The following is a 19780-nucleotide window of genomic DNA, read 5'->3' as shown; positions in this document are numbered from 1 at the left end:
AAAACAGCTATGAGGAATATTGGATGAGGGGACAGATTCTACTGGATACGAGAAGGGAATGGATCAGCATTTAAGTCCCGCCCCTGTGGAGGCACCGGTTAGGAAAGCACAGTGATTCTCTGTTTAAAAACACAGGAAATTCTTTTTCATTGTAGGAAAGGGTGCAGGCAACATGTTCCATATCACACAGTTTCAATATTGCAAAGAAGAGACGGGCTCCTACTCAAGGTTGGCCATGACTACCTCAATTTCCAACATCGATGTAGTCTAGAGAGTTTCAGGTAGACATGGTTAGAAACTTTGAAAGCATGAAGTGGATGTAATGTGAGGTCAATGTAGCTTGGTTAGAATGGTCTTATGGGAAATACTCAAGGCAGGACGCATGGAGGAGTAAAGAGATTGCTTCAGGTTGCTAATCAGTCCCCTGCCTTACCTCACTCAGTATAGAAACACTATTTCTTTTCCTCCCTTTGCTCTCCCCAAGTATTCAGTAACTGTCCTGGATTCACTTGTGAGTCATTTAACAGTATGAATAGGGGAAGGTGTGAGTGAGCACGTCAGTCATGGCTCGTGAGGAGGTTCTGGAAGGAGATACCCTCACAGATGTCAAGTAGCTGAGTCATTACGCCCCTCTAGAGCTTATAGGCGGTTCATGAACTCCTTCAAATTCTTGATTCCTAAGGAGGATATCTCTGCTTTGAGGTACCCCCTCACTTTAGGGACCTGGGGGAAGATCCAGTCAGAGAACAGGAACTGAATACCTGTGTTCATGATTCTGCAGATTCTCACCCTCAGCACTCCGTATTCAGGTAGAGAGGCGTAGCTTCACTCTGTGGGGGGAAGAAAAAAGTGCGCGGTTCAATGAAAATAACTCTGCCATAATGATCAGTTAGGAGAGGGGTCTGGGCTTCCCTCCAGAAGGGTTACATGCAAAATTGCTGCCTCTTCAAACATCTGCCAAATCTCCCAATGAACTCCAAAAAAGAGGGAAGGCTCTCTCTCTCATCTTCTCTTGCTGCGATGTCCATGATTCTCCTCACTTGGGCAACACTTGACCCCATGCCTCCTCAGGGAATCCCTACTGGTCTGAGTTGAGGGCACTGCCTGGGGATGGCATGGAGGTGTCCTTCTGTGAAAGGCGATTGATGACATGAATCCTGTTGGTTCAGAGCTTGACCTTCCTAGCCCTGCCCCTTCTTGCTCACTAACTGCCCCAGGTACCTGAGGCGTTGGAACGTCACTTTCTAAGTGTTTCTTTGAAGGACACCAATTAGGCCCTTCTTTAATGATCTTGGTGGGTTCCTTTCCACATGTTCTTACCAAACATTGAGGAAGTCAAGGAGTGGGGAACAGGAGATAGAGGATGAAGAGAAGAACGTGAAGAATCCAAAGAGAAGATTTAAAAAATGCTACTATTGAATCAGTCAACTAATACACTGTTCAAGCAGTCACAAAAAGATCTCCTTGAGAAACTGGAAGATAATTCACAAAGAACTAAAGCCATGTTCAAGGAAATTTTCAACTGAGGAACCTTTTGACTCGAATCCCAGAGACATAAAAAGAAAATCAAATTTAGGGGATCTCTAAAAAATTCAAGGTTGCAAAGAATGCCTATAAACTAAGGCAGATACAACTAGAGATCCTCAGAGACTGTTTGCAGTTTCAACATATAAAAGAGAACCCTCTGGTACAAACTACCACCCCAGATATCAGCAGAAGCCTTGATAAAAGCAGGGCTGCTAGGTGCATGAGAAATCTGAACTGCCCTCTATGTGAGTTGTCTCTGTGGAGGTTAGAGGTGACACAGGCTTCCTGGTGCAGGTATGTAAGGGGGAATAGGGATTTAATAACACAAAGGATAATCTTTGCAGAAGCAGTAGATGAGACACACACACACACACACACACACACACACACACACACACACACACACCCCACAAGTATAGTTTTGCTTCAGGCTTCCCCAGCCAGGATGAGTATGAGGGTGTCAGCAAGGTAGCTTCGTCTCCTGACCCAGGCATCTTCTGGATTCAGAACACAGAGGTCTGACCCCCTTCAGCCCACAGATTACAGAGATGACAAGGCTGTGGGCAAGGAGGGCCTTCTCTGCCCCCTTTTCCTCATGGGACCCTGGGACCTGGCACTGATAAGACAAGTGTCACCCACCCATACTTGGGTGGGTGACGCCAAGCCTGAGATCTGGGGTCTCAGAAACAACTTGATCCATGAGTCTTGACAGAAATCCTTTGTCTAATCTTTCCAGGGGACCGGGGGGCCAGTTAATGGGGGGGAAGCATAGACACCTCCACCTTCCTCTTCTACTGCTTCCAAATTATCAATGGAAAGAGTACCCCCCAATATCCATCTGCCTTCTGGGGTCACTAGTCTCAGGGACACAAGAACATGAGGTATTGGGGTGTCCCACTGAGCCCATCTGAGTCCTTCCTCTATCTCTAAGGCACAGGGGAGGGGCAGTGGTCACACAGACCTGTGTTCAAATCCAGGCTCTGCTGCTGCCTCCTGGGTGGCCTGGGCCCTTAACCTCACCCCCTGAACTCAGTGTCCTCCTCCCTAAATAGTCACCATCGTCCTGTTCTTACAGTGAGGTAACAAATGAGGGTGAGTAGGCAGGCAGGTATAAAGGGAAGGGACCCCATGGCAGTGACATCCTCTGGGCTGAAATAAAACCAAGTAGCCCTAAGGCTGTCAGGACCCACCTTGTGGACCCAGGAACTAAAGCCTGATGAGACCTTTACCTGGTGCCTGCACAGACGCAGAGAGGCTGCACCCCACCTTGGAGAGAAGCTCCAGTCAGGCAAAGAATATCAAGAAGACCAGCAACTACTCCCAACTCTATCCGCTAGGCAACCATCCAAGCAAAGGACTCTTATTTAGGCAGAAAGCCCCATTGGGGGCAGGCTGGAAAAACCCTATAAAAGTCAAGTGCACGCCTACGCTGCCCAGCCCATTTTTGCTGTCCAGCATATCTCCCCTCTTGAGAGGTACAATTTTATGCTTTCAGATCTAATGCTGGGATGTGAACTGGGGTTCCCTCTCCCCTCTGGAGAAGCCCTTGTTCTCTCCTGAGCACAAAACACCCTCTTACCCACCCTCAACCCCTCACAGGCTTCCTCAAAGCTTCCAGATCAAATCTGTTACATTTCCCTGCTTGTCTTCTCCTGAAGTTCGTTTCTGAATGAAAGGCAAGAACCCAAAAGGCAGGGCTGGAGCCATAGAACAGCAGGGAGGGCATTTGCCTTGCATGTGGCCAACGCGGGTTTGATTCCCAGCATCCCATATGGTTCCTCCCCTACCCCCCAGCAACATCAGGAGTGATTCCTGAGGGCAGAGGCAGGAACATCCCCTGAGCATCACCAGGTGTGACCCAAAGAGCAAAACAACAACAAAAACCCAAGAACAAACAAAAGAACCCCAAAGTCCTTGTAGATCTGGGCCTTATTCTCCTTTCCAGCAGGAAGAAGACTGACAATCCTAGATTTCTCCAGCCAATCCTGGGGACAGGGGTTGGGAGGATGGGGGGGACAGAGATGGGATGGACAGAAAACAGCAAATTCCCTTCTTGGGGCTGCCACCTCTCAGCTACCCACTCCACATAAGTCACCCCAGCAGCATCAGTGAAAAGGTTGGGTGGGGGATCCCCTACTCACCCAGGGATCCTCCTCAGGCTCTTGGGAACCAGATCCGGGTGAGGGGTCCTGCACAGACAGCCAGACCTGCTATTTCTGACCCCACAACTGGTGCCTACTTCCTCAGGGACTGAAGGGAAAGTGAAAGCACTGAGCAGAACAGGATCAAACCAGTTCAGCAAAACACCCCCAAGAAAGCATTCCCACCCTCTCATCCTCTTAGAACAGCTCTCCCAGATCCCAAATTCAGGTCCCTCTCAGCTGAAACTGGGGCTCAGAAAGGAACCACCACTCAGACTCTTAGCTAATCACGTGCCCACACCAGGGCATGATGATCCTCCCCCCCACCTTTACTCTCCATGGCAAGACACTTGGCACAGTTCTGGATTATTTGTTACTCCTGGCTCTGTGCTCAGGAATCATGCTTGATGGGCTTTGGGGACCATATGGGGTGTCAGGAGTCAAACCTGGGTCATTGGTGAGCAGGCAAGCGCCCTAGCCACTCTACTATCTCTCGGGCCCTGTGAGTCATGACTTTTATGATTTTCCAATGTAGTAACGGGTTTAGCAATGATCTGTTGAAAACTAATCTTCCCTTTAATGGTTTTTGTATTGTTTTATTTAAAATATTGGGGAAACTCCCAAGTGCTCGGCCACCAGGGCTACACCCAGCAGTGCTGGTGGGAATGTGGTACTAGGGTTGACTCAGGGTCTTGCGCATGTAATATGTGGGTCCTCACCCCTAGTGTCACCCCATACCTCCTACTGTCTTTTCTCCTTAGGAGATGGGGCTAGAGTGGGTGGGGCCCTTACAGAAGTCAACTTGTCCCCACCATGGGGCCTGTTTTAAGTGGGACCAATGCCAAGCAGTCACCCAGGCTCACTGCCCCAGCTGTGAAGGGAGCCAGGCAAGCTTTTTCAGACATCAGGACCCCACCCCAGTTTTGCTCTTTTTTTTCCCCTTTAATTTTTTTTTTTTAATTTGTGAGGTCCCTTGGGACCCCAGGGAAATTCCAGAGCTAAACTCTGCTAATTAGTAACTCTTCCTTACCTGCCCCCTCCCTGGTAAAGCCTTGAGATGTAAATTCTGTCTTCATTTGTTGACCCTTCCTTATTTGTACCTCTGTTAGTAACTTTTCCCTTATCCACCTCCACAGGAATGCAGGTACCGTGAGCTGTAAATTAAAGGGAGCCAGGTAAACACAGAAGATAACCAAATGTCTGAGTTAGGAGATACCCACAAGCAGCCCATGAAATGCTCGGGCTCTGCTGTAAAGGCCAGTGAAGGTCTATATAAGATCTCCTTTGAAGAAGTTCTGGGTCTTGCCTGACGGCTTGACCCTGGCTAGCCTCCAACGCCATTCCTTTCAGCAGTGCCCATTACCCTCCACCAATGTCCTCAGTTTCCCTCCAGCCCCTGAGTCTTCCGCTGGCAGGCACATTTCCCCTCTGCATTTCACTGAAATTTTTCCACGTCTGTTTAGGATTAGAATCTCCTAGCCTGGAGGGCACAATTGAGCTGATGTGCACCTAGAAAGCTGAGTGAGGGGTGAGGGCCTCATTCACAGCTTTGTGGGAGTCCGATATTGACCTTACCTCAACCTTTGACATTTGACACTTGTGGCCACCTCTGTTTGAGGAAGTGGGGTTTTCTTATTTGAGAAGGCAGCAATTATTTCCTTCCTTCTCCTTGGTTCTTCATGTGTTAGTGTGGCTGTAGCTTCAGCACCGAGATGCAGAGCTCACTTACAGAGGCAGCCTGGTGTTCGTGGGATGCCCTGATCAGGATGCAGGATGGGCCCCAGGCAGTGGCCCTGGTAAGTCCGGAGCTTGGAGTATAGCAGGTGACTTTAGTCTCAGGAGAGATGGCCCCCACTGTTGGAGCCCGTGAACACCCGAGTCACTCCATTCCGGGGCTCTCCGTGTCTTCAGTATCGTGAGAAGTCACCCAGGGGCCTCGAGCTCTTGGTTTCAGGGTGTTGTGAAGTTCAGTTGAGAGGGAGCTGAATTTGGGTCCTGGGGGGGGGGCTGTTCTAAGGAGATGAGAGTGCGGGGGTGGGAGGGGGTGCAGTCTTTGGAGTGTGTTTGCTGAGCTGGTTTGATCCTGTTCTGCTCCAGCTTTTACTTTCCCTTCAGTGCCCAGAGGAAGTATTGGGGGGTTTCAGACATACGAACCCAGCTGGCTGTTCTGGACACCACCCGACCCCGATTCTGATTCCCAAGAGCCTGCCAGAGGATCCTGGGTAAGTAGGGAGGAGAGGACCACACCCAACCTTCTCACTGATGCTGCTGGGGTGACCTATGTGGAGTGGGGAGGTGCGAAGTGGCAGCCCCGGATAGGAAATTTTCTGTTTTCTGTCCATCCACCTATGCCCCCTGAGGCTCGTGACCCCTTTCCATGAGCCCCCCCTTTCCCCACCTCCCCGGGAATGGCCGGGGAAATCTAGGATTCTGAGCCTTCCTCCTGCTGGAAAGGAGAGTAAGTCCCAGGTCTACCCTGGTCTTTCAGGTTCTTGTCTTTCTCTCCGAAAGGAATTTCAGGAGAAGACAAGCAGGGGAGTGTCACAGATTTGATCTGGAAGTTTTGAGGAAGCCTGTGAGGGGTTGAGGGTGGGGATGAGAGTGTCATGTGCTCAGGAAAGAACAAGGGCTTCTCCAGAGGGGAGTGGGGCCCCCAGTTCAGATCCCAGCATTAGATCTGAAAGTATGGAATGGACACATCTTAAGGGGGGAGATGCGGGTGACATAGGTGGTCGGCAGGAAGCGTGGGCTCAGGCAGTGTACGCGTACACTTCCTTTGGTCAAGTTGGCTTTTATAGGGATTTTCCAGTCTGCCTCATTTGGGGCTTTCTGTCTAAATAAGAGTCCTTTGCTAGTGTGGTTGCCACAGGGGTAGAGATGGGAGTAGATGCTGGTCGTCTTGATATTCTTTGCCTGACTGGAGCTTCTCTCCAAGGTAGGGTGCAACTTCTCTGGGTCTGTGCTGGCACCAGGTAAAGGTCTGATCAGGCCTTACTTCCTGGGTCCACCAGGTGGGTCCTGACAGCCTTAGGGCTACTTGGTTTTATTTCACCCAGGATGTCACTGTCATGGGGGTCCCTTTCCTTTATACCTGCTTTCTTCCTCACCCTCACTTGTGACCTCATTGTAACAGCAGGACGGTGGTGATTATTTAGGGAGGAGGACACTGAGCTCAGGGGTGAGGAAAAGGGCCCAGGCCACCCAGGAGGCAGCGGCAGAGCCTGGATTTGAACCCAGGTCTGTGTGACCACTGCCCCTTTCCTATGCCATAGAGAGAGAAGGGACTCAGATGTGTTCAGAAGGACACTCCAACTCGTGTCTTTGTATCCCTGAGGCCAGTGACCCCAAAAGGCAGGTGGACGTTAGGGGCCTTTTCCCTTTGGGAAATTTGAGGCATCAGAAGAGGAGTAAGGTGGAGATTCTGAGCTTCCTGCCATGCTCTAATCCCCTGGACCTCAGGGACTTGCTGCCCAAATTGAAGGGACGAAGGATTTCTGTTGAGACTCAGGATCAACTTGTCCTTGAGACTCAAGACTCAGGTTTGGGGACTGGAGATATAGCACAGCGGGTAGGGTGTTTGCCTTTCATGTGGCCGACCCGGGTTTGATTCCCAGCATCCCATATGTTCCCCTGAGCACTGCCAGGACTAATTCCTGAGTGCAGAGCCAGGAGTAACCCCTGTGCATCGCCAGGTGTGACCCAAAAAGAAAAAAAAAAACAAAAAAAAAGACTCAGGTTTGGTGTCACCTGCCTGAGTCTGGGCACCTGCTCAGGGCCAGTTCCTGGGGGAAACTGAGTGCCCCAGAAGGGAATGACTTTCCCAGGTTCCCATGAGAGGGAGTGGGTGATGAAGGGCTCTGCCCCCAACTACCCTCGAGGGGACTGTGGGGTATGGGGTAAGAGGATACCTGTGTTCCCCGAATCCAGGAGCTGCCTGGCAGAGATGGGGGAAGGCCCACTGCCAACACTTGACATTCATCCTGCCTGTGGGGGCCTCAGTTTGTTTTTGCTCCAATAAAGTGCAAAAAGGAGTGCAATGATTTAAGGACAAGGACTCTCCTGTGCGCTGGGAAGAGACCCAGAAGCTCTGAGTGACGCCCCCCTGCCGGTCAGATCCCACATTCAATCACCTCAACTAAGACCCAGGGACTGGGAGGAAGGAAAGGTCAGGCTTGTGGGGGGGGGGCGTTTCAGGAAGGCAGAAGAGGCACAGCCAGGACCGTTTTGCCAATTTAGATTCCTCCTTTGATAGGAAAAAACGTGGGGCCTTCCTGTACCCAGAGCTCCTCTTGACTGTTCACTAGCCCCCAACAGGAAACCCCACCTTCTCTTGTACCACCTACCAGAATTAAACCCTTTCCAATTGAGGCATTTGAGGGGGGCATTTTTTTTCTTTTTGGGTCACACCCGGCAATGCATAGGAGTTACTCTTGGTTTATGCACTCAGGAATTACTCCTGGCTGTGCTCGGGGGACTATATGGGATGATGGGATTCAAACCTAGGTCGGCTGCGTGCAAGGCAAACGCCCTACCCGCTGTTCTATTGCTCCAGCTCCGAGAGGGGCATATTTGCTCCCCCCTACTGGACTTCCTGGTTGATGAGTTGGTGGGTTGATTGATTTACCAGGAGATTTTTATTTCATCGTTGTCACTGTCACCATGCTGTCCTTGTCCTCCTCTTCTCCCTCTCCTCTCCTCCTCCTCCTCTTCCTTAACACCAGTAAAGCTGTACCATAAATGTGAAATAACCGAGGGACTCTTTTTGAATTGTTGGGGTGACATCAGAGACAAAGAAATTAGAGACCAAAGGTGCCTGGTCCAAATCCATGAAGGGAAAGGGGAGGAAGAAAAAATCAGAACAATCAAAAGGCAGTGAGAGTCCTTCAGTTTTGTCAACTCTAAGCAAATGAAATTGTTATCAAGTAGTAATTGGCCACTTTGCAATCCTGGTGATCTTTGACTTCATAGGATGGTTTCAATTCCTTCCCAATAATCAATGGTCTGTGCTGGCACATTCTGCCAGTACCTGGTAGGGTCAACCATCTCCTGAAACTCTGATTCTTTTTTTTTTTTTTGCTTTTTTGGGTCACACCCGGCAATACGCAGGGGTTACTCCTGTCTCTGCACTCAGGAATTATCCCTGGTAGTGTTCAGGGGACCATATGGGATGCTGGGAATCGAACTCGGTTGGCCGCGTGCAAGGCAAACGCCCTACGAGCTGTGCTATCGCTCCAGCCCCTTGAAACTCTGCTTCTTACCCTTAGTAGGATGCACCGTGTTGTCTTTTTTTTTTTCTCAGAAATAAATCTTTTTTTTTTTCTTCAGAAAAATATCGGTATTTCTAGTCAGGGATGGATACACAAGTCCTGATGTTTGTGCCGAGACAGAATTATGGTGTCTTCTCTGTGCACTTGTCATGATCCCTAAAAAGATTCTTGGGTTTGTGTCTGTCTGTAGATGGTTAATATCTGCATTGATGTCAGTAGATGATTAATGTGGCCTGAGAATAGCCCCACCTAGTTATGAGGTCAGCTCCTGAATTTCTTTCTCATTCCCTTACAGTCACAGAAAGAAATAGAATGGAAGGGAAAACACGTGTGTGTGTGTGTGTGTGTGTGTGTCTGTATGTATGTGTAACCATCCCCCTTCTTACTGAAACCAAACAATTCAACATTTTCCAGTACACTGGAATTTCAAGCATCTTTTATCTATTTATTCGGTTTTGGATTTGAGCCATGCCTAGTAGTGCTCAGGGATTACTTCTGGTTCTGTGTTCAGGATTCAATCACTCATGATGAGTGACGGGGGGTCAAATGGAGTTCTGGAGATCAAACCTGGGTCAATCACATGCAAGGCCAGCGCCCTATCCTCTGTACTTCCTCTTCAGCCCCTTCAACCACTTTAAAAATTCTATCTGCTTTGTTTTTACTAAGGAGTAGTGGACACTGCAATTTCCTTTTTCCCAAGCTTTCTTCCCAACCCGAGTAGAGAATAGGCACCCATGGGTGCCTTTGTGAATGAGTCAGTTGTGCGAAGGAGAATAATCACTTTAAATGACAGTTCCTTGAGAACATTCTCGTTGGACATGTTGCCAAGTCTATTTCTCCTCGCCAACCTGCCAGCCGCCAATTCTCAGGTTTCTTCTACTTGACAGTTTTCTCTTGAGGACAAAGATTTGTGTCTCATTGCTCCGAGATTTCCTGCCCTCAAAATCTTCAGTGGTGCTGGAGACCATTCATCTTGAGGGTTACTAGACATTATTAGTGACTTCTTTCTTCATATTAAGAAAAAGTATATAGAATCAAAATGAATCCGTTCAGCTCATTCCCTCCCCAAATAAAGCCACATTTATTTTATTTTTTTTTATTTTTTCTTCTCCCATCCAATTGGATGTCTTTTTGTTTTAATGATAGTTTCTTTCACTTTTCTGAAATATTTCAGTTTGATTTAATTCCATTTTTTTAGTAATTCAATTTATTTTTTATTAAAAATTTTTTAATAGTGAGACATCATGAGGTACAGTTGCAGACTTACACATTTTTGTGCTTGGGTTTCAATTATACAATGATCAAATACCATCCCTCCACCAGTCCCCACTTCCCACCACCACGGATTCCAGTATCCCTCCCACCCCCCCACCCCCCAATCCCACCCTATCTCTGTGGCAGGGCATTCCCCTCTGTTCTCTCTCTCCTTTTGGGTGTTGTTGTTTGCAAAAGAAACATTGAGAAGCCACATTTATTTTAGTTCTCACATTTTTTTGGTGGGCTGGAGCGATAGCATAACGGGTAGGGCATTTGCCTTGCACACAGTCAACCAGGGTTCCATTCTTCTGTCTCTCTTGGGGAGCCGGAGAGTATCCCACCCACACGGCAGAGCCTGGAAAACTCCCTGTGGCGTATTCAATATGCCAAAAACAGTAACAACTCTTACAATGGAGACGTTACTGGTGTCTGCTCGAGCAAATCGATGAACAGGAGGACAGTGCTACAGTGCATTGTTTTTTGGTAGTTGAAATGGATCTGCCAACTGGAAGTTCAAGATTAAGGTGCTGGTGGTCTACTTTCTGTGAGAACTCTTTTTCTGGGTAGCAGACAGACACCTGACTACCATGTCCTCACACGGCCATTCCACAAAGGAATGTGTGTGTGCAGAGAGATAGACACATGAGCATGTGATCTCATTCAAATCTTATCAGAACTCTAGTCTCTGCAGATTTGGGTCCTGTCCTTATCGTTCATTTCTTCTTTCTTCTTTCTTTTATTTTTTTGATTTTTGGGTCACACCTGGTGATGCTCAGGGGTGACCCTGGCTCAGGGGTGATGCTCAGGGGTGATCCTGGCTCAGGGATGACTCAGGAATTACTCCTGGAAATGCTCGAGGGACCCTATGGAATGCTGGGGACCAAGCCCCAGTCAGTCGTATGCAAGGCAAATGCCCTCCCCTCTGTACTGTCACTCCAGTCCCTCATTTACTCTTTCCTACTTCTTAAAGTCCTCATCTTTAAGTCAAGTCACATGGGGAGCCAGGACTCTACCTGAGAAATGGAGTGGGAAGGCATTAACCGTATGACTCTATCAATGATGACCAGCAAACAGCTGCTCAGCAAGAAACACATGGAATCTTGGGGTCACCATGAGTGAAGCTGCACCCTGATCCTCTCACCTTATTCTTTGCTTTTTCTTCTAAAGAACAGCAACTTCATTGGACATTCCATTGACTATATCCCGAACATGATGACTAATGTGGATCTACTAGTCCTGCTGTGTGAGCATGAAATCTGGAAGGAACTTGTGTGTGAGGCAGAGTTCACCAGGTACCGCTGGTGGGAGGCAAGGGATTTCCAGGAAGTTTTCTCCTGGCTGAGGAGGCCTGCAGTTGGGGTTAAGGATGTCTCTTCCAGAAAGGAGCACCAAATAAAGGGTGTTGGGAAGAGCCACCCAGGATGGGAGATGCATGCTGAAAGTAGAATATAGACCAAATTTGATTGCCACTCAATTCCGCTTTTGCAAACCACAGCACCCAAAAGGAGAGAGAGAACAAAAGGGAGTGCCCTGCCACAGAGGCAGGGTGGGATGGGGGGGTGGGGGGGAGGAATACTTGGATTAGTGGTGGTGGAGAATGGGCACTGGTGGAGGGAAGGGTACTCAATCATTGTATAACTGAAACCCAAGCACAAAAATTTGTAAGTCTACAACTATGCCTCATGGCGTTTCACTAATAAAAAATTTTAAAAATTAAAAAAAAACTTTTTGGGGAAAAAAAGGATGTCTCTCCCAAGATTTCATGAGAAATGAAGAGGTAGGTAGTACAGATAGTCACTTTCCTTGCATATAGCTGACCTGGCCCAATCCCTGGAAGCCCATAGTGTTGCCTGAGCACTGCCAGGACTGATCCCTGAACACAGAGCCAGAAGTAAGCCCTGAGCACCACCAGGCATGTCAAATGTATTTGATGCCAGTAGAATATTTTTTTTTACATTTTTGAAAGCCTTTCTCATTTGATAAGTAGTAAAAGCCCCATGATTTTGTCTTTTTCCTTTTATTTTTTATTTTTTGGTCTTTTTGGGTCACACCTAGTGATGTTCAGGGGTTACTCCTGGCTCTGCACTCACACCCCTAGCAGTGTTCAGGGGACCATATGGGATGCTGGAGATCGAACCCAGATTGGCCAAGTGGAAGTTAAATGCCCTACCCCTATACTATCGCTATACTCCCAAAGTTCCATGATTCCTGCAGAACTGATGCTGCCCGGTGCATTTTACAAACTGCAAGCTGATCATTTACCTTCTCCATTACAGGGAAGAGGCAGAGGCCGCCCGGGAAGGTCTGAGGAAGCAGGCAATACTCAGGCTCATGGAAATCAAAGCAATACTGCAACAAGAGCAAGGCCATGAGGGGAATATTTGGAAGGCATTTCCTGAGGTGAAAGTGAAACTTGGCAAACGCATAGAACAGCTCCGAGAACTAGCAGACAGGGTTGACCAGGTCCACAAGGCCTGTACCATCTCCAATATGGTAGCCAACTCCACTGGCCTTGTGTCTGGCCTCCTGACCATTGCGGGCATAGGCCTGATCCCTGTGACAGGAGGGGTGAGTGTGGGACTCTCAACATCTGCAATGGGCTTAGGTGTCGGGTCTGCTGTCGCTGCTGGGTTCACCAGCATAGTGGAACACAGAAAAAAGTTGTCGATCGAAGTTGAAGCCAAAATCGTGCCAACACTTGGGATGGAACAAGTGAAAGAACTTGCCAAAGGAGTTGCAAATGACAGCAAACAAAGATTTTCTTCTGTGGGAGTTACTTACAAAATATTGAGACGTGTTGTGAAGCATGCCCGTGCTATGAATAATTCAAATTTAGCAAATACAAGCTCAATCCTCAGTAATAATCTTGTCCAGAAAGTGCTCGGAAACACTGCGAAGACAATGACCAAGAAGGCCTTGGTTGCAGGTGTGGCCAGCACGGGCTTATCTGTTCTCTGTGATGCCTACAGTCTCGTGCAAGACTCAAAGGAGTTATGGGAGGGAGCAAAGACCAAGTCAGCTGAGAAGATGAGGCAAAGGGCCAACGAGTTGGAAAAGGTGTTGGAGGAACTCAACAAGTTTCATGAGAGCCAGCAGTAGAACCTGCCTTCTGAAGATTGGCCCACGGTGCAAGGTCTTGTGTGGACACGGGACCATTAAATCTTGTTAAAGCAGAAATGGGGGGGTGAGAGAAAGGCTCCGATGGAGCTGATGGTTAGGGAGTTGGCATTTCAGTGGAAGAGCACACCAGGCAGAGTGATGGGCTGGGAGAAGGGCTAACACAGAAGGCTGGTGTGGGTCCAACTCCCACAGCCGCCAACATGTTGACTCACCTACAGGTCCTGCTCTATCAGTTCCTCCCAACTATATCTCTGAGGAGATGCTCTCTAAGCAGTTAAGATGCTTGGAAACACCAATCCCCATGGCTAAAAACTTTGGGGAGTCTTGGGGGGTGGGTGGGTGAGTACCTGTTCTGTCAACGCTCTGAATGTCACAGTACTTCACAACTGAGGCATGCCGAAAGATCAACTCCACTGCTTCACGAATATTCTCTGCAGAGACAACAAAGTGTGTATAATTTCAGGTACACCAGTGTCCCGGCTGAGAACTATGGTGTCTTCTCGGGTGTGTGCTGGGCAGCCTCTCTTCATTCACCCCCTGTCCCCCCCATACTTCTGGTATCCCTGTCAGTCACGTTCAACTCCAGTATCTGCTGCCAGGTCAACTCATTAGTTCAGACCATAGATCCTGAAGTTTCTGTACTGCTTGGACAAGTATGGAGCTGCGCGACACATCCTAATTGTCAATATTGAAATTCCAGGGGTACCACACCGAAGTAGATGGGACAGTAACTTAAAAACTTAGACAAAGCACTCAGTGTGTACTGTGAGCTGGCGCCATCTTTTGTCCACCTTGAGTAATGCTGCTATGAACGTGGGAATAAATTGCTCTTTCAGATTCTTTTATCCATCATCAAGGGGACACCCAGACAGGAAATCACAGAATCACACGGTAGTCCTTCCCTTTACTATTTGAAGAAAATACAAAATCATTTTTTCTAGTGTTTAGATATAGTTATGTTACACATTAGAGTTTTAGCTTGTTAAAATGAATTTGCTTGGGGGCTGGAGCAATAGCACAGTGGGTAGGGCGTTTGCCTTGCATGCGGCCGACCCGGGTTCGATTCCCAGCATCCCATAGGGTCCCCTGAGCACTGCCAGAAGTAATTCCTGAGTGCAGAGCCAGGAGGAACCCCTGTGTATTGCCGGGCGTGACCCAAAAAAGCATCCTTTCCCCCAAAAATGAATTTGCTTTACAAATAGCATTAGTTCTTCAAACTGACATCCGTTGGGAATTTTGTAACTCTCCAAATATGATCAGCAAAACTCAAACACGAGCACATAGTGGGCGAGCACATAGTGGGTAATACTAGGACCAAACAAAACCAGCACAAATTTAGGACTTTGTCAAAGGGAAATGTTCAAAATTGACTGAAACTCAGGCGTCCTCTGCTTCCTCCTGCGGAAGGTATTGCCATTTCCCGATGCAGCTCCTATACAAAAAGACATTTTTGTTTCCGGAGGCTTGTCACAGTTGTTCTTTCCACTGTCTGCAGAGAGAAGAGGCACAGTGAAACCAGTCTATAAGCACCCTAGTCCGGGCCTTTTACTTTGTCTATGCTGTGAGTGGGGGCTCTGAGAAATAAATAAATAGGACACAATGACCCTCACATGTATAGACAATAGGACAAACGACTTGGGAGCCATAAGGGGAGTAGTGTAAACTTCTTTGACAGGTGTTTTTTTCAAATTTCAAATCATGAATTAGGGCGATGGCATACAAAGCACTGAGTGTGTACTCTGTGTTGGCGCCATCTTTTGGCCACCATGAATAAAGGTAAAAGGTAAAGGCCCTCCCGTTGATCGTCGATTTGCTCGAGCGGGCCCAGTAACGTCTCCATTGGAGACTTTGTTGTTACTGTGTCTGGCATATCGGATACTCTCGGTAGCTTGCCGGGCTCTCCGAGAGGGGCGGAGGAATCGAACTCGGGTCGGCCATGTTGGCCGCTTGTAAGGCGAACGCCCTACCCGCTGTGCTATCGCTCCACCATGAATAATGCTGGGAAAAATGACTAAACAGAAGGAAGAATGGAAAGAAAGAAAAGAAAGAAAGAAAGAAAGAAAGAAAGAAAGAAAGAAAGGAAGGAGAGTTAAATATGAGAGAGAAAGAAAAGAGAAAGGAGAGAAAGAAAGACAGAAAGAAAGAAAGAAAGAAAGAAAGAGAAAGAAAGGAGGGAATGAAGGAGATAGAGTTAAATATGAGAGAAATAAAAGAGAAATAAAAGAGAGAAAGACAGACAGACAGAAAGAAAGAAAGAAAGAAAGAAAGAAAGAAAGAAAGAAAGAAAGAAAGAAAGGAGGGAGGGAGGGAATGAAGGAGGTAGAGTTAAATATGAGAGAAAGAAAAGAGAAAGAAAGGAGAGAAAGAAAGAAAAGAAAGAGAGGAGGAATGAAGGAGATAGAGTTAAATATGAGAGAGAAAGAAAGAGAAAGATAGAAAGGAGGGAAGGAAGGTGCGAAATATGAGAGAAATAAAGAGAAAGAAATAGAGAAAGTCATTTGTGAAATATAAAATAATGTAATATGAGACTGACACCCAAGGACAATAGAGGCAAGGACCAGGAATATTTCTCCATAGTTGGAAGTCTATCTTATGAGCTGGGACAGCTAGAATAGAGAGGAAGGGATCACTAAGTCAATGATGATTGTAGGGATCATTCAGGATGGGAGATGTGTGCTGAAAGTAGAAGGGCCAAACGTGATAGTCTCTCATTATCTCTATTGCAAACCATAATGCCCTAAAACAGAGAGAGAGAGTATGAGGAAAATTGTCTGCCATAGAGGCAGGGGGAAAGGTGGGATGGTAGGGGTGGGGAAACTGGGAACACTGGTGGTGGAGAATGTGCACTGATGGAGGAGAATGTGCACTGGTGGAGGGATGGGTGTTCAATCAATGTATGATTGAAACTCAAACATGAAAGCTTTGTAACTGTAGCTCACGGTGATTCAATTAAAAAAGTAAAAAGAAGAGGGTATGGTGTCGCCAGCAGGTCAACCTGTACCTGTGGGGTAAGTGCATCAGCAGCCTGATGGTGCCTTCAGACTTCCAGATACCCCAATGTTGCCGCTGTGCCTTTGGTCAGACCCAAGTAACTTGGGGCCAAGTTTATCAAGAAATTAAACAGCCAAAAGTTAGATATGTGGGAGACACACCCACAAACCACCACTGGCTCAGTTATTTAAGCTCATTTATTGGCCTTATTTCAGAGACTCATAAATCTCAAAAGAGATCAAAAGACGCAGTTAGGGCCTGTAGCACAGAGATAAGCAGGAACTCGTGACTGAAAGCTCCAGGACGGCTTGGATCAGGACTGGGCCTCCTCCCCCCAGGACCCCAGTTTTCTAGTAGCTTGACAGTCACACCCACAAATTTCCCATGTAATCTCATCAACAACCAAGTCTCAATGACTATAAACTAAAATTCCCGAGAGCGCCACGGACTGTTCTAACCCTGCACCAGGCTGTCTTCACAGGAGTGCTCCACAGGGGGGCGGGTGAGAACCCTCCCCGCCCCAAGGGACCCACTTCCGCAATCAAAAGCCTCCACAACCCAACCACCGCCATGCTCAAGGTCACTCCCCATGTGCTTGGGCCGAGCCTCACATATGAGTAAATATTTTCCTGGACTGTGTGGTAGCTTTTATGGCCGTGTGACACATCATAAAACACTCCCTACCCATTCTCTATAATTACCACACCACAATTGATGGAGTAGGCAACATATTATAGAGGAAAAAATATGTATGCATATATACATATTTTCAGATATATATATACCAAAATTCACATCACCCAAACACTAGCAACATGTTAGTGATATCCTATAGAATGTCTTAATGGCTCCTGCCAAAATAGAACAATCTTCACACTTATGAACATTTTTATGTAAGCATGTTCAGCAGTTCTTCATAACAGACAATACAAAATATATTATTTCAGTTATTTTGGGACAGAGATTGGGGTTTGGGATGGAAACATCCCAAATTTGGTGGTGAGAAGGTGTAATGGTGTTTGAATATTGAATGTAACCAAACATTCTGAACTAACTTATAAAACTAAACAAATTTTTAAAAAAAAGTACTGTGGAGTTCATGTCCAATTCAATCAGCTTAATAAATGGCTGAATAAGTAGCAGTGCTCCTACATTATTAAAAAAAAATAAAAAGAAAGAGAAAAAGAGAGAGAAAAATAGAATAAAAGCAATTGAGGGCCCAAGAGATGAACCATGGGTGAAGTGTGCACAAAATGTGCCTTGCATGTAAGAGGCTCAATCGATACAATGATCCCATGGTCCATGGTACCACCAAAAGCAACACCCAAGACAGAGGTAGAGAGTTCCTGGGGAACTACCAAGTGTGGCTCAGAAACAACAACAACAAAAAAAAATTGGTCCACAACTCACATCACACCCAAATGTTAATTCAAAATGGATGAAAGACTTCAGTATCAGACTCAAATTCAGAAAAACACCATGGAAAACATAGGCAGAGCTCTCCCAGCTACTGACTTTGGGGGTTTTTCAATTATTTCACACCATTGACAAAGGCAAAAATGACAATGGAACTGTATCTAACTAAAATGTTTCCGCACTGCAAAATGAATGATGACTAGATGGGAGAAAACATGAACCTGACAAAGAAATGATATCTGAAGAACAGACTAGAAGAGAGAGAGGGAAGATGGTAGAAAGTCGCAGGCGTTTTGGTGGGGCTGGGATGGGGCAACATAGCTTAGGGGTACCATAAAATTTACCAGTATTGTAACTACCTAAACTATAACAAAAAAAAGTTTTAAAAATGTGAACAAATAAAATTCATAAGAACATAAAGAACTCACCAAACTCAACAACAAACCCAACAACCCCATCAAAAACCAGAGCGGAAGCTGAACAATACCTCAAAGAAGTTACAATTGATCAAGAGACTTACAAAAAATGTTCATCATCCCTGATGGTCAGGGAAATGCAAATCAAAATGGTCATGCAATATTATCTGCACTGGAGAACCTGGATCCTAAATCCCAACATCCAGAAGAAGACTCCGTGGTAAGCAGGGGAGAGAGGACCCCATGTCCATCTCCTCACCTCATCCTCTCACAACCTCACTCAATGGACAGTGTATGAGGAAAATCAAGTCCCAGAAAATAGGTAAAGGGCCTGAGTCTACACCGGAACCAGAAGCAGAACCCAGATTTGACCCCACTGGGCTGACTGCTGCTCCCTCCTCTTTTCCCTAAACATTAGAGGGAGGAGACTGCTCAGATGGGTTCACAAGGACAACCCGTACCCCTAATTGAGTCTCTGTCCTTGAGACACAGTGAACCGTGATGCAGGTGGATGTGGGTGGGGTATGAGAGCTCCTCCCTTGGGAATATGGAGGCAGCAGAGAAGGAAGAGAAGAGTAGGGGAGTCCCCCTCCTGTTCTCTGGAAACTTGTACCCCAGGGCCCTGCTGCCTAGGCTAAGGAGACAAAGAATTTCTGTTGAAACTCAGAGATCAAGTTGCCCTGAAACCCGAAGACTAAGACTTGGTGTCACCCACCCGAGTCTAGGTGCCTACTAAGTACCAGGTCCCCAGGGAAACTGAGGCACGGGGAGGGGGGGAGTGACTTTCCCAGGTTGAGGTGAAGTCAAGGCAGCAGGAAGATGATGGACTCTCCATACCCCCAGCCCTGCCCCTCTCTGGAATCTGTGGGGTGATGGAGGTCAGACAGACCTGTGTGCCCTGAATCCAGAAGCTTCCTGGGAGAGGAAATGAGCCACATTGCTGACACCCCCACACTCATCCTGGCTGGGGAAGCCTGAAGCAGAACTAAATGGTGTGTGTGAGTGTGTGTGTGTGTGTGTGTGTGTGTGTGTGTGTGTGTGTGTACGTGTGGCTCTTAAACTGTCTGGGAATCTCTAGTTGTATCTGCCATGGTTTATGGGCATTCTTTGTAACCTTGAATTTTTTTTTAACTTTTATTAGTGAAACACCATGAGGTACAGTTGTAGACTTACAAATTTTTGTGCTTGGGTTTCAGTTATACAAAGATTGAGTACCCATCCCTCCTCCTGTGCCCATTCTCCACCACCACTGATCCCAGTGTCCCTTCCAACCCCCATCCTCCCATCCCACTCTGTGGCAGAGCATTCCCTTTTGTTCTCTCTCTCCTTTAGGGTGCTGTGGTTTGCAAAAGAGGCATTGAGTGGCAATCATGTTCGGTTTATAGTCTACTTTCAGCATGCTTCTCCCATCCTGGGAGGATTCTCCCAACACCCTTTATTTGGTGCTCCCTTCTCTATCTGAACTGCCTTTTCCCCTAGCGTGTGTGGCTGGTCTCCAATGTAACCTTGACTTTTTAAGAGATCTAGTAAATTTCACCTTCATTTTATGTCTGTGGTTGTAAACAAAACGTTCCTGAACTCAAAATTGTCTTAAATATGGTTTCAAGTTTTTGGGTAATTTCTTTCAGGTTCTCATCGAGACCCT

General features: G+C 47.0%; 2 protein-coding genes across 2 annotated transcripts in view; both read left to right on the top strand.

The window, feature by feature from the left end:
* Nucleotides 1-563: 563 nt before the first annotated feature.
* LOC130044811 (apolipoprotein L2-like) lies at nucleotides 564-13291 on the top strand. Its single transcript, XM_056137461.1, has 5 exons — nucleotides 564-610; nucleotides 720-809; nucleotides 5368-5464; nucleotides 11360-11484; nucleotides 12469-13291. The coding sequence occupies exons 1-5, from the start codon at nucleotides 564-566 to the stop codon at nucleotides 13289-13291; spliced, it is 1182 nt and encodes a 393-aa protein (XP_055993436.1).
* A 5087-nt stretch (nucleotides 13292-18378) lies between these two features.
* The window catches only part of LOC130044810 (apolipoprotein L3-like), a 28482-nt gene continuing 27080 nt past the window's right edge, over nucleotides 18379-19780 (top strand). The window contains exon 1 of the mRNA XM_056137460.1: nucleotides 18379-18457. Coding sequence (XP_055993435.1) covers nucleotides 18379-18457 — 79 coding nt within the window. The remainder of the gene's footprint in view (nucleotides 18458-19780) is intronic.

The sequence above is a fragment of the Sorex fumeus genome, unplaced genomic scaffold (genome assembly GCF_029834395.1).
Source record: "Sorex fumeus unplaced genomic scaffold, SorFum_2.1 ptg000125l, whole genome shotgun sequence".
NCBI lineage: Eukaryota > Metazoa > Chordata > Mammalia > Eulipotyphla > Soricidae > Sorex > Sorex fumeus.
Note: the sequence above shows the minus strand (reverse complement) of the source record. Positions and strands in the feature narration are given on the sequence as shown.